This window comes from Wolffia australiana, chromosome 2 (genome assembly GCF_029677425.1).
Source record: "Wolffia australiana isolate 7733 chromosome 2, ASM2967742v1".
In the NCBI taxonomy this organism is placed as follows: Eukaryota; Viridiplantae; Streptophyta; class Magnoliopsida; order Alismatales; family Araceae; genus Wolffia; species Wolffia australiana.
In genome coordinates, this window is record NC_135836.1 from 11,677,981 (window position 1) to 11,699,315 (window position 21,335).

The 21,335-nt window shown below is 42.7% G+C and overlaps 3 protein-coding genes and 1 long non-coding RNA gene across 5 annotated transcripts in view; 2 read left to right on the forward strand and 2 right to left on the reverse strand.

Moving 5' to 3' along the window:
• LOC144716846 (uncharacterized) overlaps positions 1-897 on the forward strand; it is a 1,681-nt gene extending 784 nt beyond the window's left edge. Inside the window, exon 2 of the long non-coding RNA XR_013585009.1 lies at positions 595-897. This is a non-coding gene — a long non-coding RNA (uncharacterized LOC144716846). The remainder of the gene's footprint in view (positions 1-594) is intronic.
• A 109-nt stretch (positions 898-1,006) lies between these two features.
• Positions 1,007-2,743, reverse strand: LOC144716844 (threonine synthase, chloroplastic-like). Its single transcript, XM_078592101.1, has one exon. It carries the CDS (start codon positions 2,741-2,743, stop codon positions 1,181-1,183), a length of 1,563 nt encoding a protein of 520 aa, XP_078448227.1. The 3' UTR covers positions 1,007-1,180.
• Positions 2,744-2,895: 152 nt separating this feature from the next.
• On the forward strand, positions 2,896-5,350 carry LOC144716843 (uncharacterized). 2 transcript variants are annotated; one of them, XM_078592099.1, is made up of 5 exons: positions 2,896-3,198; positions 3,379-3,630; positions 3,709-3,852; positions 3,933-4,646; positions 4,976-5,350. In XM_078592099.1, the coding sequence occupies exons 1-5, from the start codon at positions 2,896-2,898 to the stop codon at positions 5,159-5,161; spliced, it is 1,599 nt and encodes a 532-aa protein (XP_078448225.1). In that variant the 3' UTR covers positions 5,162-5,350. The 2 variants fall into 2 exon arrangements, with proteins under 2 accessions (XP_078448225.1, XP_078448226.1); XM_078592100.1 differs by having other exon boundaries at positions 4,837-5,160.
• Positions 5,351-5,904: 554 nt separating this feature from the next.
• On the reverse strand, positions 5,905-10,365 carry PLDDELTA (phospholipase D delta). Its single transcript, XM_078592098.1, has 10 exons — positions 9,218-10,365; positions 9,033-9,149; positions 8,748-8,942; positions 8,381-8,662; positions 8,240-8,308; positions 7,972-8,119; positions 7,711-7,859; positions 7,416-7,571; positions 7,139-7,336; positions 5,905-6,344 (listed from the first exon to the last, which is right to left on the reverse strand). The coding sequence occupies exons 1-10, from the start codon at positions 10,166-10,168 to the stop codon at positions 6,051-6,053; spliced, it is 2,559 nt and encodes an 852-aa protein (XP_078448224.1). The 5' UTR covers positions 10,169-10,365; the 3' UTR covers positions 5,905-6,050.
• Positions 10,366-21,335: the final 10,970 nt, after the last annotated feature.

Sequence of the window (21,335 nt, forward strand, 5' to 3'; positions counted from 1 at the left end):
TCTGTCTCGCTCTCTCTATTCTTTCTTCTCCCTCTTCTGTATTCCCCTCTCTCCAGATCTTTGGACTGTCTCTCTCTCTCCATCTCTGGCCCGTCTTTGTCTCTCTCTTCTTCTCGCCGTGTCTGAGACGTCGTAGATGGAGAGAATATTGGTAGGATAGAGCGTTGGTGTGGGGGGGGGGGAAGGGGGGAGAGGGCATCGTATTCTTGCCCATTAATGCGCAGGCCTGCGCTTCTTGTTCGGTAGACGAGCTCATTCAATGCGATTTCTGCGCGCGCGACTCCTTAAATTCGTGCAAAGACATTCTTTCTCTTCGTCCATCTCCATCTCCGTCTTCTTCTTCTTCTTCTCGTTCTCCTCTCTTCTTCGTCTTCTTCTTCTCCGTTGGCGTGATCTTCAAAGTTCTGGAATGGCGACTGCGATGTTGGCTCGGCTCACTCAGACGGCGAGTCTCGGCGCTTCTAAGCTTGGGCCGTCTCTCTGATTGAGCCGTGCCAATATCTTAGTTCCCTTTCACCACCAAACGCGCTGGAATTTCCCACTTCGCGTTATCCTTTATCAATCTCTACTCTTCCTCGTATATCTTCCGCGCAGGTCTCCGCCGAGAAAGTGAGAAATCCGCCGCCAGTCCGCCGGAGCTCCGCCGCGACCGGCTTAACGTGTCCCATCCTCTGCATGCCGGAGGGAGATTCTCCGCTTACGTGTCGCGGAAGCGCACCGGACGCGCCCGAGCAGACGGGGTAAAAACCCCACGAAGAGAACGAAGAGCTCTCGGTAGTTAACTATCAAAATAATCCGGTTTATCCTTTGAATTTGTACCCAAGGTGGCGTGATTAGTCTCTGCCGTGTCAGTCGAAGATTCCTCTCATTAATACACGACCCGGCATCTCATTACTACATATTTATTCTGGCGGACCCATAAGGCCCAGCACCCAAAACCACCGATTAATCTTGAAATTTTTCTTTTTCCAGAGAAATAACGATGTGTAGTCAAAATTTGGAAACGAGGAAGAAACCAGAAACTGGGTCTTGAGCAACAAAAAGGATGCAAGGAACAACCGTCTAGGAAGTGGAGAAGGGTACTTGTTTGGAAGGGGCGGGGGGGGGGGGGGGGGGCAAAATTCCTCAAAAAGAAGAGTTTTTTTTTGGTGGGGGAGGGAGAGAGTAGAGCGGAACTTACTTAGAGGACGTTCTTGACGGAAGAAGAGGAATACTTGGTCTTGAGGACGTTCTTGAGGACGTCCATGACGGAGCCGTAGTCGGCCTTGACCTTGACGGGAGGGTTAGCGAAGCGGCAGGCCATGTCCGGGATCTCGCCGGAGTGGTAGGCCACCTTCGACTGCGCGAACTTCAAGCCGTGGGCGGTGCTGACGACGACGGTCCGGTCGGTCTTGCCGATAACGCCGGCCTCCCTGAGCTTGATCAGCGCGGCGAGCGCGACCCCGGTGTGCGGGCAAGCGAACATCCCGGTCAAGTCGGCCTTGGCCATGGCGTCCATGAGCTCCTCCTCCGTGGCCTCCTCCACGATGCCGTCCGAGTTCTTCAGCGCGTACACGGCTCGGTCGATCGACACCGGGTCGCCGATCTGGATCGCGGACGCGAAGGTGGTGGTCGCGGTCACGGGCCGGAACTCGGACCAGCCGGCCTTGTAGTGTAGGTAGAGCGGGTTCGCGTTGGCGGCCTGCGCGCAGACCAGGCGCGGGATCCGGTCCACGAGCCCGAGCTCGCGGCACATGTCGAAGCCCTTGTAGAAGGCGTAGATGTTACCCAGATTCCCCCCCGGGACGATGAGCCAGTCGGGGACCTCCCAGTCGAACTGCTGGAGAATTTCAATGGCGGCGGTCTTCTGGCCTTCGAGGCGGAGGCTGTTGAGCGAGTTGGCGAGGTAGATGGGGAGCTCGGAGGTGACCTCGCGGATGAGCCTCATGCAGCCGTCGAAGTCGGTGTCGACGCTGAGCACGAAGGCGCCGTTGGCGATGGGCTGGACCAGCTGCGCGATGGAGATGCGGTCCGCCGGGAGGAAGACGAAGGCGGGGATGCCCGCCGCCGCGCAGTAGGCGGAGAGCGCGGCGGAGGTGTCGCCGGTGGACGCGCAGCCCACGCCGACGATGGGCCGGCCGAGGCGGATCAGCCGGTTCACCTGGCTGACCAGCACGGTCATGCCCAGGTCCTTGAAGCTTCCCGTGTGGCTTATCCCGCAGTGCTTCACCCAGAGATCGCTCATCCCGGCTAAGTACTCCTTGCCGAACCGCTCCGCCCAGAAGAGGTTCGAGTTGCCTTCGAACAGCGAGACGATGTGCTCGGGGTCGATCTCCGGGAGGACCCACTCCTTCTTGGACCAGACCCCCGAGCCGTAGGGCCAGGTGGTGCGGCCCACGCGCGAGTCGAAGAGCGCCTTCCAGTAGCCCCCGTCGAACCTCTTCAGCGCGGCCATGTCGTGCTGGACGTCGAGCAGCGCGCCGGACCGGCCCCGGTAGACCACCTCGTCCAGGGAGTAGTGCTCGTCCGCGTCGGCCGCGGCCGCCCCCGGGAAGGGCACGTACCGCGCGGACAGGCCGTGGTGGCCGCCGGCGGCGCTCTGCTGCCGGCTCGCCTCCTCGCGGATGTTCTCGTCGCCCTGCCGGCGCTGCTTCGTAGCGGTCACGGCGGACCGCGGCGGCGCGGGGCGGCGCGGGGGAACGGCTCGGCTAGGGCTTCGGTAGAAGGCCGGCGGCGGATTGATCGCGATGAACGACGCCGCCATGGCTCAGATCGAGATCGACGGATCGAGATTGGGCGTGATTTTCTCCTCCGCTGCTCCGCTAGATCGATCTTCTTCTCCGCCGCTGTTCTTCGCTGCGCGATAATATCCTAGTTTTTTGCCCCTTTTGTTGAAGGCTTTTTAATTATTATTTTATGCGGATTTTTTTTCGGGAAATTTGGCAGTTGTGCCTGCGGTTTAGGATAAGCACCGTATTTATAGTGGGAAGCAGCGGTCTTCTTGTTCGTCTTTTCGATGTCAGTGTTCGGGGTCTCCGCGATGCCCGATCGTGGGGCGATTTCTGCGTGATTTTTGATTTGGGTTTGGCGATCCCGGCGGGGATGGGGAGGGCTTGGAAGAGGGGCAAGGTCTCGGGAGGCGGAATCGTTCGGCTATGGCAGCGGGAGGTCGGGGACCTCACCCCGCATACCTTCAAGCATCGAGTTCGGGCGTCGGAGGTGAGTTGATCGCTTTCTTCTGGATCGATTGTTCTAGCCGAAATCGCGGTTTTTCTTTCTGCGGATTCCGTTATTCCTGTGGTTCTTCTACATTTTGTGCGTGTTTTTTTCCCGGAATTCTCGTGCGCAAGGAATTCGGACCGAGCTTCTTCATCTTTTTTCAAATTTTTTCCTTCTCAGGATTTTGTTCTTCGGCTGGGAATCCACAACCGGCTGGAGAAGCACCGGGGATGCGTTAACACAGTAACATTCAATTCCGAAGGGGATATTCTCGTATCTGGATCTGATGACAGGATGGTGATTCTCTGGGACTGGGAGCTCGGCCGTTCCAAATTGATCTTTCACTCGGGCCACACCAACAACGTCTTCCAAGCGAAGATCATTCCTTACACGGACAACAGAAGCCTCATAACCTGCGCTGCGGATGGCGAGGTACGATGATTCTTTTGATCAAAGCATGATATTTCCACCGCCTCCCCCCTCTTCCTTAGTCTCTGAATTTCATTTCAGGTTAGACACGCTCAAATTTTGGAAGGCGGACGGGTAGACACAAAGCTGCTGGCCAAGCATGAAGGCCGCGCCCACAAGTTGGCCTTTGATCCTTCAAGCCCCCACATATTCTACAGTTGCGGTGAAGATGGCTTGGTTCAACACGTTAGTTTCTCACGCAAAATTCAATGAACAATGCATTTCCAATCGTTTCCTTTGCTCATTGACCTGCCTCCGATCCACAGTTTGATCTGAGAGCACAGTCTGCCACACCCTTGTTCACTTGCAAATCGCTCCGTGGCCGCCGGTGTCCTTTATTGGGCACAGTTCATCTGAATGCCATTGCAGTGGATCCGAGGAACTCCAATCTCTTCGCCGTCGCCGGATCGGACGAGTACAGCCGGTTATACGACATTCGGAAGTATAATTGGGCTAGATTATCTAATGTTAATGGCCCGGTTGATTGTTTCTGCCCAGATCATCTGATAGGAGATGATCAAGTGGGTATAACGGGGCTGGCCTTCTCCACCTGCAGTGAGCTCCTAGTCTCCTACAACGATGAACTTATCTATCTTTTCCCAAAGGACCAAGGATTGGGATCGGAGCCGGGCTCGAGTGGATTGGGCTCAAGCTCAAGCCAAACCACTGAGTTGGACACTGGGTTTAAGCCGGGGCCGCAGGCGTACAGCGGCCACCAGAATTGTGACACAGTGAAGGGTGTGAATTTCTTTGGTCCCAGTTGTGAATACGTGGTCAGTGGTTCAGACTGTGGCCGTATCTTCATATGGAGGAAGAAGGATGGCGAGCTTTTGAGGGCTATGGAAGCTGATAAACACGTGGTTAACTGTATTGAGCCACACCCTCATTCCACTGTGCTTGCTAGTAGCGGTATCGAGGATGACATCAAGCTTTGGATCCCCAATTCTTCTGAGCCGCTGCCTCCGGTGAACGTCGAAGAGGTATGCACTTTTGCAGGATTTATTAACTGGGTCTCCTTTTTTTCTACGACTTATTACTTGGATTCTTGTATCATTAGGTTCGGAAGATGTTTTTTTTTATTTTTGACCGACCTCCTAGCTTCTGAGAAAAGAAAAAAAAAAAGTTTCGATGATCTCATTTCTTCTCTGCCCTGCCTGTTTCCTTCGAAAGGATCTGACGGCTGATGGAATTGCTTGCTTTGCGCTTGATGGCTTTGGCCCCGATGACACCGACGACGACGACGACCGTGGTGTTGACTTTGACTCCAACGTTGAACTTGACTCTGATGACGGGATGGCGTCTGACTCAGCTTCATCATGGGAGGAGAAGCCGTCGCCGAGGCCTTCCCCGTAATCTTCTGAGGATGTTCATTGCGTTGCAGAGCCGCCATCGTGGCGACCAGGAGCTTGTTGACCTCGTGCTCCGTTACGCAAATGGTGAACTCCGCCTCGACGACCCCGACAACCCGCCTCCTGGCGACTGCGCCATCAGCTGATCTGCCCCAGGCGATATCTCCTGCCTCCCACTGTAAATTATTATTAGCAGCCCTCATCATCTTCTTCCTCCAAAGTCAACGCTTATCATAAGTTTTACCATTTGAGTCAAATGGGTTTCTACGTTGTCAATGATCAAACTAAAAGTTTGGCACTTTACAGATATTATGTACAGTTTCTACTTTACCACACTACATGATTCCGGCAATCGGATTGGATCTGTTGGATGGAGATCAGATCAATTGATCCAACGACCTTGATTGTGATTTGATCGGCTGAGTATATCGATCGATATGACCCAATCATATCTGTGGAGGTCGAATGAGTCACATGTTCTGATTAAGTGGGGCATCTTTACATTGATGGGCGGACTTCATCATCTCTTACCAAGTGGAATAGGCCAATGGAGAGAGAAATGGACAGATAGAAAGAGCGTGAGAGAGCCGTATCATATCACCTTTTTTCCAATCTAACCGATGATCAAACGGATGGATCAATTGATTATGATTTTGATCGATCATTTTTCTTTTTGAAAAACGGGTTTTCTACGATCATGATTGGTTTGTTCGATTGATCCTTTCGAACTGTCGATCAGGTGTCACCTAAACAGATCGTTCGGAGATAGAGAAAGAGATAATTTTTTGTAACCACACTTTTGTTGAACAACCTGATTGATCGATCAGATGGTTATTTTTCTGAGTCTTTCCCCTCCTCATCGACCAGATAGATCAATAGAGCCGACCAATTAAGATCGATCGAAATCCTGATCAATAAATAAATCATAACAGAAACTTTTTTCAGCCGAAGGGACACACAATGAAAGAAAAAGATGGGGTCTTTACAGAAGCTCTACACAATGGGATTGCAGGACGAAAATTGAAGAGGTCTTGGCTACATGGTCAACGAGTCGGGTAGCGAGGACGGCGCTCCCAGGACCTTGCCTCCGACGTCAGGGAACTCCTCCTGGCCAGGGATGGGGCTCACTTTCCCCTCCTTATCGACCACTATGGGGAAGCTCATCAGGTGCCCCCTAAGAGGAGTCTGCTCCTCAGAGGAGAAGCTCTTCCAGTTGTTGCTGGCAATGGCGTTGACCCATCTGACGCACTCGACCGACTGCGGCTCCAAGAAGAAGTTGTCGACGGAGCCGAGGTGCTCTGCCCAAAGAGACATCCTGTATCCATACACCTGCCCAGAGAGAGATAGAGATACACCTGTTAGTATAGTGCAGGGACGTGGACGGGACGGTTTTTTTGTCCCGGGACAAAAAATCATCCCGTCTGAGGATACAGACGAATTTCGGGACCACCGGACCGACGGGACGGTTTTTGTCCCGTGGGACAAAAAAACCGTCTGTTCGGAGGCCTCGGACGATGGACGGACGAATCTGGACGGAAACCCGCCGGATTCACATCCGACGGTTGAGATGTTGCCACGTGGCCTCGCAGTAACAATTCGCATCAAAGTCCCTGTATTTTTACATGCGTGCAAATGGACTCCACTCAGAAATAATTGTACATATGTCCCTTTGCGTTCTATCTCCTCAGTAATTCCCTAGAAAACTAGAAAAAATCTATATTAACATATTGAAAATATAAAATGGGTTTTTTTCGTCTGGGACGAATTTCGGGACGAAAATTCATCCTGGCAGGACTGGACAGGACAAAAAACCGACCCAGTATGACTGGATAGGACAGTTTTTTTATCGTTGGACAAAAAACTGTCCCGTCCTTCGTCCTGAACTTACTCTGGACGTCGGACGGGTCGAAATTCGTCCCGTCCCGTCCATCGTCCACGTCCTGGACGATCCGGAACAATACCTGTTAGTTATGGAGCTTAATTGAACTAGCTTGATTGATTTACACAGTATGTGGCTGTGTACATTCTCTCAAATTCTGCTACTTCTATTCCATGATTCTCACCAAAAACGATGGAAATGATGACAGATAAATGAAAATGGAAATGATGACGGGGCCAACGACCTGCCCACGTGGATGGCGATTCTTCTGACCCCATGTGTGGTGCGGCTGGTACGCTCCCATGGCGATTTCGGTGTCTCTGGAGCCATCCAAGGATCTTTGATTGATGTTCGCAGACCCCATGATGACGAACTCATCGTCCACTATCATCCCCTTTGCATGCACGTAGATCATGAACCGCCTATTTTTCTGACAACTTCCCTGAAACATGAACGCAAGAAGAAATATTTCTTTAGCTTCCATCCCAAGATGAAGGACACTGTTTGATAATAGAGTTCACCGCTGCAGTTTTGTCTGAGGTTTGGTTTGGCGTTTCCCCTGGCTCCACCTTTCCGAGGCAGTAAAAATTAAGGTAATCCTGAGGGTGATGATCCTGCATGTTCATCGCCTTCAGCTCTTGCGCTATGATTTCGTACATCATTTCCATGGTCTGACTCTGCAAAGAAAGAGAAATCACAACAATCAGACTAAATTTAGCGTTAAGATTACGATGATTATAGTGATAGAAACAGAATAATTAGTTTTAAAACGTGGAAGCAGTAAAATTATGACTTTTAAATATAATATAAAAATACCTGCCAGAAAAGAATTTCCTGCACTGAAGCTGCGGTGGGAAGTCCTTCGGGCCACATCGGAATCACGACATACACAGCAAACCGCTCTTTGGCCCTGATTTTGCTGGCAATTTTTAAGGCTAATTCTATGGGAATCAGATTATCCGCACCTAACACATATTTCCAAAAAAATTGAATTTAGACTCGTAAGTTAGAAATTAACTACAGTTCGTCGAAACAAAGAGAATTTTATTTTTCAATGAGAGAGCCAGAAGCCAAAACCTGGATTGCTATAAGAAGGCCACGCAAACGAAGAACCAAGAAAATACTGGTTTTCAATGTAAATGAAATTCTGAGCAGATCTGATTGCCTTGACATATGCTGTATGGATGCTTTTATCAATCTTCAGGTTCTTGCCACAAACTAGATTCTGCAAATGAAAAGGCAAACTTAAAAATCGGGGAAAATTACAGATTTCGTCAAAGATTTCGGTGGTGCAATGAAAATTTTCACAATAATATCAATCTTTTCATATTTCGTAAAGTGTAACCTGATTTTCTGCTTCTTTAACAGTTTTAGGAAACCCCTTCACCGAGCCAGAATCAATGGATCGGAAAACCTGTTGATAACAGGAAATATGAGAAAAGCTTAAACACAAAACAAATTTGCGAAAAACAAAAAATTTTCCCACCTGAATATGCCAGTTCTCCGGGTCATCTTCCTTTGAAACCCAGAGAGATGGATCATTATTCGGCGTGGTCGATGAAGGGCTCAGGATCCAAGATATTCTTTCAAGTTTGATCAACGCATCATCATTGTAATGAGATTCTCTTTTTAATCGTCGACCGAATTCCCACCATTTAGTAGCCTTCCGCCACCGCTGTTCAAAGTTCGTCAGAATATCATAAGCGGCGGGTCCTTCCACTTTGCAGTGTAAATCATGCCACGGTTGTCTTGGACCATTTATTTCTGTCTACAGCCAAAAAAGAGAGCTCATCCTCATAAAATACTGAGAAAAACGGAAAAAAATTGGGCAATTATAGCAGCATAATTCTCACAGGAAACGTAGGATTATAAAAATCGTCGAGGAAGGTGGTGTCCAGATCACTGAAAATTCTGTGCTGTGGCGTATCGTAGCGGCCGTCTCGAAGATCAAGTCCCCCAATGAAAGCAGTAATTTTCCTACAATTTGGCGATGCTTGAGTATCAACAAGCACGCATTTCTGATGGTGCGAATACAGCGTTCCCACAACCTACATACAACAAAAAATTCAAAAAAAAAAGAAAAAATCAGACTAACAATTCTCTTTGTCGCATTAACTTCAGATACGAGAAAACCATGCCTTTTGCTTGAATATACTCAGTTTGCTACTGGCATAACGAGGAGCCAAAACACAAATAACAGACGAATGCTTGAAATATTTCCTGGCCGCCTCATCATGGGTATCCATCACTCCAGCCTGTTCATCAAAATTGACCATTTACCATGACTATCATCATCAAGATCACGAGAAATTTGGCAGCTTACCGTCTTAACGAAGAATTTATCGTGGGAAGTCTTATCGTCCCAGATGAGAACGCAGACGCGGACGCCCTCCTGAGACTTATACTTGAGCAGCTCGCCGAGGGTGAGCCGGCCGGCGTTGGGCAAGGGCCGAGTGGGCTCTCGAACGAGCCTCACCTCGTGATTGATCGACCACCCGACGAGATAAATCAAATGATGGGCTTCAAGAATGGCATGGCAGATGTCCTCCCAGCAAGTACCGTGTTCGTAGATCCTCCCATCGTCGAGCTCAATCGAGGGTAGATCGCCGACCCCGACATGGGCATCCTGGTAAAGCTTCAAACTTCCGCCGTTTCTCATGGGGAAGTAAGTTCTGGGCACGCCGTCGCAGTTCCCGGCCTTGTAAAGGGGATTGAGATCGACGGGCGTGAACCGGAGGGTCAGCTTGAGGGCCGAGTCCGGCTTGGGCGGCTTGCCGGAGGGTCCGACCACCTCGAACCAGTCGTCTATGGGCTCGTCGGAGAGGACCCGAGCCGAAGGGATGGCGACCGAGCCGATGGTCTGCGCGCCAAAGACGTCGTTGTCCTTGACGGTGAACTCCACGGCTGCGGCGGAGTGGGCGAGCGGGATGACGAAGTGCTCGGCCCAGACGGGGAATTGGGCGTTGGAGATGACGCGGGTGCGGGCCACGGTGGCGCCGGCGACGACGACGGTGACGTAAGGGTCGCTGGTGATGATCCTGCGGTGGCGGTCGCGCTTATCGTGGGCCGGCGGGCGGGGCTCTTCGTCGCGGGGGCGGCGATCGAAGGGGGCTCGGCAGGGGGCGAAGCACTTGCGAAGGTTCTCTGAGAGGGAATCCATGTTGGGCAGGCTTCGGGCTTCGTGTATCCACAGGTCGAGATCGCCGTGGAGGAGGACGACCTTCCCCGACAGAGGTGGAGCGTTCTCCGCCGTCGATCCGCCGGAGATCGCCATGGCCGCCGCCTCGGTGGAGATCGACCCAGATGAGAGCGAGAGAGATGGAGGGGAAGAGAGAGAGAGATGGAATAGAAGGAGAGAAAAGAGAGGCGAGGGAGGAACGTGGCTGCAGTAGAGAGAGCAGAGAGGTGACAATAGACCCTCCAGCGAACAGCAGGATGCCAGCCCAAAGTGGCCGACTTTGGGAGGAGAGAGGGGGGGTCACCGACGACGCGCATTAATGTAATGTGTGGGTAGCCCACGCATCATGGGTTGAAGAAAGTAGACATGGTCGTTCTGTTTTGTTCGTCTTGAAAATTTCTCACCAAAGAAACTCACAGGCCTTGTTCTTTGTTATGTTCTTCTTTTTTTCTCAAACACGACCAAAATTCGCACATTCGGACAAAACTAGAACAAAATCCGCACAAAGTGAACAAAAGAACCGCAATTGGGTCTGTGCGATGTTCTGTTCTAATTTGTTTTTGTTCTGTTCAGAAAACAGAGCAGAACGAAAAATTCACACAAATTCGCACGAAAAGAATAGAACGACCATGTCTATAAGAAAATAGGGAGGAAAAAAACATATTTTGGTTGACTTGCTCCATGAAACAAACTATTTTGGGCTGGAACTTCAGGTTTTACAATAGAATAATGTGCACATAAGATCTTAAAAATACCATTGATTTCATCTCAAATTTTACTTTTTGTGGGTTGATTTCACATCTCAGACTGTACTAGTTGACCCACCCTAGTGTTTTATATTCTTTTAAAGGTAGAAGGAGAAAGGATGGATGATGGTAGAAGAAGTGGACAAATGAGAGTACCACAGTGTCGGATAAAAGAAAGTACCATTGTTTGGCAAAGGTCCTGTCATACCGTAAAATAAGGTATGTTATCTGAGAAGGACCCACAATAGTCAACAAGGGTTCCCAACATAAGTTATACAGTGCTCATAAATAACTGTGATTAAGACGCAAAGTTTGTGATTCAGCAAAGTATCTGCTTCTATTTGAAATTCAGAAGCATGGGGAAGTTTTTATGTGTAAGGATCAATGTGATTTTGTTAAACATTGAGTTCTATAAATATATCTTGCAATCCACATAATTTTAGATCGGCCTCCAATGACCAAGTCGTCCCAATTCACCAGATATCTGATGAGTGTTCAGAGATCATGAGACATGTCGTCCAATGACTGCGACATACACACTCTTAAGTACCAGCCCCGATGAAATATTCTAGTTCTGTTTGTGAGGCAGTCAGGATATGAGGTATCTTGATCCTCAACACGGAGATCCAGACTACTACCCCCTATAGTTGGACTGTGAAGCTCAATGTAGATGGTGCATCTTATGATAACCTAGGTCTGGCTGGCAGAGGAGGCATACTACACGACCACAATGGACATATTATCTTTTCCTTATCATACATCTCGCATGTCTAGACTAACACTAAAGCAGAGGTTATAGCTGTCGAGGATTATTTGGTCCTATGGAGGAGCATGATCTCCAAGATATTACATAGGAATCCAACTCACGAGTGCGAGTTGAGATGTTATGACCCGGTTCCCCCTAGCTTTGACGACTCTGGAATTTTTGGGTGTAGATTTTGAGATGTCAACGCCAGATACGTGTGATAGTGCATCAGCTACGAGAGGGAAACCAAACTGTGGATGCCTTAGCCAATAATGTAATGATCTCATGTCAGAGGTCTATTTTGTCCTCATGCGTATAGGAGCTTGCAGATCATACCACCTTGAGTAACTTGGCATGCCATCTCTACATATTCATGGCATCTCTACATCTCTACATGTCACTTTGTCGTCCCTAGGTAGTGTTGTATAGCTTGGGGTCACTCACCTGTCCTGTAGAGAGGACAGGTCATATTTCCTCAACACACCCCTTCTGATAACCTTAGATCTCTGTTTCTAAGACATGATGGGGTCTACTCCATCCTAGACCAAGACGGTAACATCTAGTTCAGGTATCCAGCACATCATTTTGGCGTGAAGTACTTTGGCATTCATGCAGACAACCATCTCACACACTAAGGTATGCACCATCCTTACTCTTTCTTCCCAGCATGGGTTGATGCTCGGGGCTTGCGTGTGTCTGGAACAGTCATTAGCCAAGTTCAGAAACCTAAATCAACATGCAATGCATGTTCTGTTCCCCTAGAAAGGGTGAATGAGGGCTGGGTGCAGCCCTCATAGAACCACCTAGAAAACATCTCGTTTACATTTATTCAGATATTTATCATAAAATAAAATAAATGTTTCTCTATCAATGGTTACTAATTGAATCATTTTTTATGTGTCACTAACACTGTTTTGTAAATGATGTGGAGCTTATTTCATAAGAAACATAATCAACAACTCATCTCCATCAATAAGGGGAAAAGGTAAATATTTTGGTATTTGTTTTCACAGAATTTGATTGGAAAAAATAAAATATTTATTGGGTCCTAGGATGCACTTCAACAAGTACATTTATATTCCCCTGAATATAAACCACTTTAAATATATTTCAAGAGTTACGATCATATATTAAGGAAGTGGATTTCAGCAAATTTGGGTGAGAAATATACATATATACAGAGATTAAAGGTAGTACGATATTAGAAACACTCAAACATGGAAAATCCAGATGCAAGGTGGATAACTTTAATGCATTAATTAATATCCTAGAATAAATAAATACGTTTTATCCACAAAGTTCAAGATTTTCTTCTCCATCATTAATGCACTACTTTTTGAAGATCAACATACTTAAACATAAAAATTAATTGACTCAATGTGATTACATTGTTTATATTTGAATAAATCACATGGGGCTTTAAATAATTTCTAAATTGAGAGGATAGAGACTGTGTTAGAATATGTCAGAGCATAAGTGAACTTGCTCTGATTACATTGTCTAAAAAAACTTAAACTTGTTATAGTAAATAGTTCAATTTATAATATGATTTGAGATGTTGCTTTCTTTATTAAGTTCATATTTCAATATTTATTACAGATTTTTACTAAATAAATTTTCATGAATTACCACCAAAATAAATTACAAAATAAATAATTATAAGTGTGATCAAATAACTGTTTTCATTCTTCATTTTGAAAATTTTAATTTCATTTGTTATGAAGTAACAACGAGGATAGTATAAATAAAATTTTAGTCACTGACTTTAGGTATAAGTTTCTATGTTATATAATTTTATTATGTTTTTTCATTCAATCATTAATGTTTAAATACCCTATTTTTTACATTTCTCAACCATAATACCGTATTTTTGAGGTGACTACCAAAATCTCATGAATTAAATTTGTTTGGATCTCTCTCAATTGGAATGTTGTGGGAATGTGAATTTTGGGCTAATGTAATGTATTTGTGTTTTTTTGTTTTTTTTTACCTTCTTGTGTCACTGTTTTTTTATTAGAATGGGAAAATTGAAACAGTAGTGATACATTACTAAAAGTATCCAATTGTTTGTTCATCATACATCACTTATACATAAAATTTGGGATGAAGCATTATCAAGAGCCACCTATTTCATAATTTACATAGTTTATCATCTTCTCAATTTTGAAATACATTTGAATCATTTAGTGGCATGCTCCTGATTATTTATTTTTGAATTTTAGTATGTTTGTAATTTTCCAACAAACATGCATAAATTCCAAATGTACTTACTCATCTTTTAGAAGATTGTACTGTCCTCATTTATGCTAACAGCCATGTTGGGTTTCGGGGTCTATGGTTCCTTTCAGAAAAGAAATATACATATCCCATTCCGTGATATTCGATGAACAGTAGTTTTGTGATCTTCCCTAAATAACATTGTCAGCTCCCCTACTTTTACTTCCTTCCATGGCACTTTGGGGTTAAATCAATTTGCTTCCGTATGATCTCCTACAACCAAGACTTGTTCACCTCTAACCACACAGATTAAATTATTTTGCCCCTAATGCAATAACACATTCTACATAATGCTCAAAATTCATTAATAAAAATAATATTCATTCTAATTTAGGTGCAATGTTTTATGTGAAATTGTGAATGAATTAAGATGATGTCATAATATGTTGATTGATCATCTTTTATTGTGTATCCTATCCATTCATATACATGTGATGGCAGAAGAAATCCTTATAGAATATCATTATCTACTCTTTATAATATGATGACGATGGTTGATCCTATAGCCCTTTGTATGAAGACATTTAGTACAAAGAGTGGGTTCTCTTGAGCGAAAGAGTTCATTGAATTCATCTGTATGTATATCTGAATGTTTTAGATGTAATAGACAGCTAGATCAATCCATGCCATAGCTGTTATAGTAAACCTTAGACCTCAAACACCAAAGATATATTTTGGATGAAATATTGCGCTTTGACTCTGATCTAAGAGTTCCTAATCATGTGATGCGAAACAATCCTAGTTCTGATGCCAAATCAAGATCATGAAGTTGATTAAGATGATACAACACAATGGATATAATGCAATGGAGTACTTGGACAAGGTAATGTAAATGTCAAAAAATAAGGTTTTTTAAGATTCTCCCAAACGCATCATCACCAACTCTGACATGCTACTAGAGTTTGACTGTTGAACATGCCCTAAGTTCTATGTGTCATGAATATTAGGGGAAAATAAGTATAGGGGAACTGATGACAAACATGTTCCATGAAAGAGTAGATGAATCCCTTTGTGCCTAATAGCACAGAGTAAATTAGGTGAATATTGTATTGCGAATCATGTTAGATAACCTAATAAAAATTATTTTTATTTAACTTTCTCAGAGAAGGCCCCCCACCAGTTTTGGTGTTCCAAGATGGAAGACCCCTAAAATTCATGAAGAAACTCATTTAAAGGCCTGGGATAACCCTCTATCAATAGTTGATGGCATAAGCTGCCTGACAACACTTTTCTTAGTGATGTTGGATCACTAGCTGCTCTTCCCTTGTAAGAATCCATTGTTCAGCTGCAGGGTCAATGTCTAGGAGTAGATAAGGATGGCTTTACCCATGACCATTCAGTCTCCCTAACAGGAGGAGACAATGGCTACAATTAAAATTCAGCCATGGACCCTATCTTCTCAGTGCTCCTTTGTCCTCGGTAGCATCCATTGTGGGCTTCTGATTTGTCAATCGTGTGGGCCCGACTATCATCGTCAGTGGCTGGCACCAAATCACCAGCCTGCAAAGAAAAGTGAAATGACGTAAATTAGATACTTTTAATTTTTGTATCTAATATTTCTTTAAAATATCAGATGGCTGAGATTTCAATGCTCCAATTTAAAATTGGCATGTTATGATGCCTACTATGTTTTGGGTCAGATCAAAGCTAGTATTTACCTTTTGTCTTGTCTCATCAATGTTGCAGCCAAATGAGCCACAATCGTGGATTATTATATTCCTTGTCCTGACCCATTCTAAGGAAAAAAGTTTTGGTTAATCCCACATATGATAAAAAGTATAATTTGGTCACTCTATAAATATATCTCATCACACAAAATTGAATTTGAGACTCTTCTTGTTCATGAGCGGTCTCCATTCTCGGCCTCTTAGATCTTTGAGGAACTTTCGTGCTATGCGAGTGCCGTGATGATCACTTGATGCCACGCATGATTGAGCTCATGACTGGCTTGACTTGATTCTTAAGGGCATCTGGACGTACTGAAGCACTGTATTTGTTGGCTGATGTGCCCTTGTTGCTCCTATTTATTTGTCATACCATTTTTCAATGTCTCCCATGTGTACTACATTTTAAGTTTGTATATATTGAAGCATGATTGTAAATTGAAGTTTCTTTGGGTATTGGGAGGTGTTAACTATTTCTCTAATTTTATTTTATAAAATTATGTTTTGTTACATGTTAAATTTGTATATTTTTTGTACTACATTCTAAGTTTGTATATATTGTCTTAATGAATAATGAAACTGTTAGAATATGCTTGGTCTTAAAAGACCTAATACCTTACCAAAAAATATTTTACATAGAAATAATTTTACATGCCTAAACTTTTATCACTAGCTCAAGAACCCAAAGAAGATTCCCAGGTCTGAATAGTTAGCAAATGACCTTAGAATGATGCTCATGATGAGCCAACATTGGATGGTGCTAATGGGATGTGATTAAGTGTCAGAAGTGAAAGCCTTTCTATGATATGGTTCAATGCTTTACATTATCCTAAACTAGGAATGGGCTACTAAGTTAATGTGAATACATAAAACCAAAGATCATGAAACATCACATAATAAAGGTGATGAGCAGAGTGGGAATCAAATATATGAAGTAGCAAAAAGTATATTTAACGCTCACAAGGCTAATAGGTTTTAGTATAAGATAATGTACTAAAGATGATTTAATGGACTAGGAAGCTGCAGATGCTTAGAAAAATAATATTTAATTCAACAAAACCTTAACCGTGACATTTGCCTTTTCCTAACTCATGAATAATTCATTGTTAATTTTAACATGTACAAGATTTAGGTCACCCTAGATGAAGTACTTAACATGCTGATTGAGTAAAATTAGATCAAGAAAATTATGCTTGTAAACTTCTTTTTTACCACATATTTTTAGATTTGCACTAGCATTATTCACCATTTAAGGATACAATGAGAAATGTACGATTTATTTTCATAAGCTCTATTTTTTATTTTTTATTGATTTTATGGACCAACCCCACTTGACTCTCTAGGGTAAAGTGGATTTCTCACATCTTCTTAGAGTTTATTTGAAAAACAGGACTTAGTTGAATACAAAAGTGAATTTGAGATACAAATGAGAGGAAAGTAGAAACCTAATCCATGTAAGAGATAATAAAGGAGGCCCAATACACAAGAACCCCATTCTAGGACTCCATTCAAACTTCTTAAAGACCGGGTCAACTAAAAGCAAGAATTTGAATTTGAAATGTCTATTTTCACATCTGAGAAGGAGGGCATGTGGGTGCAGGCTGAAAATCAAAAAATCCTAGCCCTCCAAGCCCTTGGACTTAAATCCAATGGCTGGGCGAGTTAGGGCACTTCTATTTATTCTCTTCTCCCCTGTCTTTGTATCTCATCTTGGATTTCTGCTCCTAACTTGTTGTTGGAGGCCTAGTGCATCATATTTCTTTAATCCATTATTTTTGTATGAGAGTGTGGGAGAGAGAGTAGAAGGGTGATCAAGATTCCTGAAGAAAGAGTTAGGTATATATCACAATCATTAATTTTATTCCTACCTAATGAATGTGGTAGAAGACAAGTCTGAATGTAGGTTAGTTTAGAAGATCTGTTCAACCCTTTGTCTATAAGAAACACCTACCCAATGAACTTAGAGTCCACAATTGATACTAAGCTGATCAACTTGGATGCCACAATTGACACCAACCCAATCAACCCTTGACTAAGGTGCAGATTTATCTTGTCACATTTTTTTTTACCATGTTCAACCCAGAATCCACTACAACCTATGACCATGGTCATTGATTTGATCTTGAATGCTCAGGCCAACACCATTAAGTCAACTACGGCTTGTTAGGCCAATGTTAACACAGCTGATGAAGTTAAGGACGACACCACAAATCTCTCCATAGTATTGACTGTTGTGATATCTTTGGACCACAGTCTAAGAAATTGATGCTTCCATGTCCAACAGTTCTACGTGCTAAAAATACTCACCATGCATTAACTCAATACAAGTATGACTTTACTGAGAATGATTGCATGAGAATTGTTTCATTCAGATGTAAGAAAGTCTCATACATGGCTGTGCCCTTCAAACTTACCCCAGATGGATGATTTTTTATCAAATATACTCAGAAGAAGACATGAAAACACATATCATATGCCAAGAAACTTCAAGGGCCAGGAGGTTATCAATGCCCTTGATTTTTCAGGTGTCGATCCGGTTTGAAATTGAAAAGAACAATGCAATTATGAACCCCATATTGATGCATGACTAAGATACTTGGGGAGCTATTAGATCACAAATGATACCTGTATGGATATAACCCCTATTTGAAACCCTTATCGATGCTTGCATGCCCAAAACACATTAGTGGGACACAACTACGGTTTTGTTCTTTTTTAAAGAATATTGGCACCAACAGATGGATGCACCAACTTTGTTTCCCCCATCTCCTACAATCAAAACATTCTAGATATGAAGAACATAGCCCAAGGCCTTAGGCCTGATTAGACATGCTCATGTCAGGATTCATGGAGATTGGTCATACTTATCACACGAGAGAGACTAGATAGTGCAACTCTATTTGGAAACTTTAATGTCATTCTAGAGTATCCTTCAAAGAGGGATATTTTGAACACATGATTAAAGACTAAGTTATGTCCATATTATGACCTCATCATGATTCACTAAGGTAGATCATGTATTCATGGACTTCATTTTAAGCATTACACGTGCACTGTAATTAACACATCATATTAATGAACACTTTCTTGTCAGCCACATAATATCCATCACCTTCTTCATTTTTTGGTTAAAGCAATAAGTTACATAATAGTCTAGATGTCTAGAAATGAATTGAAGTTGGTTGAAAAAGCAGGGCAGCTGGCTGGTTTGGGTGCTACACCATTAGTAGTCTTTGAGTTAGTGTGTGTTGAGCACTATAAGGATGGATAATGGATGATGTTTAGATAAAAGTGTTCAGTGAATTGGTCCCCATGAATCCCAAAATGATATTACACCAAACTTTTGATCAGTTTGATTCATGCCATTGTTGTATAACGGGTCCTTAGACTTGAGACACCAAAGACACCTTGTAGCCTGACAATTGCACTTTGACTATAACCTACAAGTCCCTATTCATGGAATTCCAAATTGTCTCAGCTGAAGTGCATCAAGAAGTTTATGAAGATGATTTAATGGTCAATATGGGATTGTTTTATCTTGGCTTAAGAAGAGGCAGCTAACGGAAGATGTCATGATAACTTTTGTAATTTTTTATTTAAAAAAATTAGTTATCTGATGATTTCCCAAATGTATAGGACTAACTAAGATGATCGATAAGCATTTGATAGTTGACCATAGAGGTAGAATAACATGGTTCATCAAGATCAAGGAGGATATTCTAAGCAACAAGGATCGTGCGGATACATCTTGAGGATGGAAAAATGAGTAGGTCAACTATCTAACTCGAGAAACTGAGAAATCACATATCTGATCTGTGTCTTTGGGATTATTAGTGTTGTTACAATTCTGTTTTTCATCTCCCATTTTTTAATTCATTAAGTTTCATCTCAAGCAAGGCCCTAGTATCCAACAGATAGGAAACTTAACATATTGGATAATGTCAATTGATCCTTAACTAATATATATGCTGATAAAATTAATTAATAAGGTGCACAAAAAATGTTATTGAAATATTGAAGTTGTTAAATACACTGATACATGGGCGTAGAAGATCAGATGAAAGGATTTTGAAAATTTGAAGGATATATTATAATGTCGGGAACTTTTATTAATTGCGCCAAAACGTGGGAACTTATCCAAAAAATTTCCCCGGATTTTTATTATAATTTCCCCAAAGATTATAAATAAAAGGGCGTGCCGTAATTATATACCCATTCCAGTCATTTTAGACTGCTCCCACTTTTGAATCTAGAAGCATCTCTGTTTTTCTTGGAAAACTAGGTGGGAATTCTCTTCCAAGGGTGCTAAAATCTGGATGGCTGTAGGATGAAAAGACAAGACTTCCTTCAAAATTCAGACCCAATTTCATAGTTGGATCTCCAGATATCCCAATTTTAAATCCAGTACTGTGGCACAATTTTATGCAGAGCAGATTCCATTTCTCATTAGGTAATGATTCTAATCATAGTTGACTTCCGAAGAGAAATTGACTTTGATAAATTTTACTCTAATCATATTGTAATTTATCATCTCAATTTAAAAGAAGAAATCCATTGTGATTAGTCTTTGGCTCTGATCATATTGTTTTGATTAGAAATTGGATCTAACATTAATTTATGATCAGAGTTTATTTCTAGTTTGAAATTCTGATTGTATTCTTTTTTTTTTGAAAAAAAAGTTTGAAATCAACTCTGATCAAAGTTTTATTGATTATCACACATGGAAGCTAATTTATGATTGCACATTTTATCAACATCAAACATAAAGTAATCCAATCAGAGATTTACCTTGGGATGACGCAATGACTCCATCTTCACCACTTGACTCTCTAATAATGATGATGTTCCTGTTGGGATTTTACTTGGCCTTAATTAATCATTTAAATAATAAATGCATCATAATAATTCTAAATCATATCAGATTCAAGCACCTTGCGTGGTACTAGTTTCACTCTCACTTTGTTCCTTGGAAGAGTCTCTTCAAGGCATTCATGTGCTCAACTCTTGAAGTATCCTCACGATCAATGCAATGTTGAATCTCCACTTCAACTCATCCTACTCTTTGTGAAGATAATGTAGATATTCTCAATAGTGGAATGAATAGTTTTAGAGGAAGGGAAGATACATGTTTCCAAGGTCTGCAAGCATGGGATCTTAAAATGGGTGCCCCACATTATTAAAACTAATTTTTGGAACATTTCTCACAAGGCCTTGTAACTTTAGCGTATCCACTAATGTCATTAGATCTTATGTGTATGACCTTCTAGACCCATATATCAGTTTATTTATTAACTCTACTGCTCCAATAAGCCTTATGAGCCAACATTATTAATTAGCTATGTCAACATGTAGATTAAATCATGGATCAATTTGACCCAATCGATAGGTTTATATTCCAGCCCATGGGTGCCCTAAGCTACACCTTGTGCACTATTAGATACGAACTAGTAAATAAAATATCTACGGAAATATTTTATCATCAGTTATTAAAAAGAATTATAATATTTCATCAATGAAAAACTCCAAAATGACTTATAAGACACAAATTATTGGTTGAATTTTATGATATACACATACTTTTATGCATTGAAATGATAAAATGTGTGTGCATCAAGCTTTAGAGGTCTAAATCTAATTTTAGACTGATATTCTAATTTTTGTGTATTTAAATGATTTTTAAGGATTTTTTTGACATTGTATTTGTACAGATCTTAATTTCAGGATTCAGAATATTTTTTAAAAAAAAATTTGAACTTATATTTATGGAGATATGAATTTGTTAAGCCTAAATGTATATATTTATTATATTTTTATGAATTTGTATTTATTTT

What these genes read in the sequence shown, in the direction of transcription:
- LOC144716843 (XM_078592099.1), top strand. Translation starts at nt 2,896, where the DNA reads ATGCGGATTTTTTTTCGGGAAATTTGGCAGTTGTGCCTGCGGTTTAGG. An exon ending in ATCGAGTTCGGGCGTCGGAG is followed by an intron (nt 3,199 to 3,378) that starts GTGAGTTGATCG and finishes TTTCCTTCTCAG; the next exon opens with GATTTTGTTCTTCGGCTGGG. An exon ending in AAGATGGCTTGGTTCAACAC is followed by an intron (nt 3,853 to 3,932) that starts GTTAGTTTCTCA and finishes TCCGATCCACAG; the next exon opens with TTTGATCTGAGAGCACAGTC.
- LOC144716844 (XM_078592101.1), bottom strand. Translation starts at nt 2,743, where the DNA reads ATGGCGGCGTCGTTCATCGCGATCAATCCGCCGCCGGCCTTCTACCGA.
- PLDDELTA (XM_078592098.1), bottom strand. Translation starts at nt 10,168, where the DNA reads ATGGCGATCTCCGGCGGATCGACGGCGGAGAACGCTCCACCTCTGTCG. An exon ending in ATAAATTCTTCGTTAAGACG is followed by an intron (nt 9,150 to 9,217) that starts GTAAGCTGCCAA and finishes TTTGATGAACAG; the next exon opens with GCTGGAGTGATGGATACCCA. An exon ending in TGAGTATATTCAAGCAAAAG is followed by an intron (nt 8,943 to 9,032) that starts GCATGGTTTTCT and finishes TGTTGTATGTAG; the next exon opens with GTTGTGGGAACGCTGTATTC.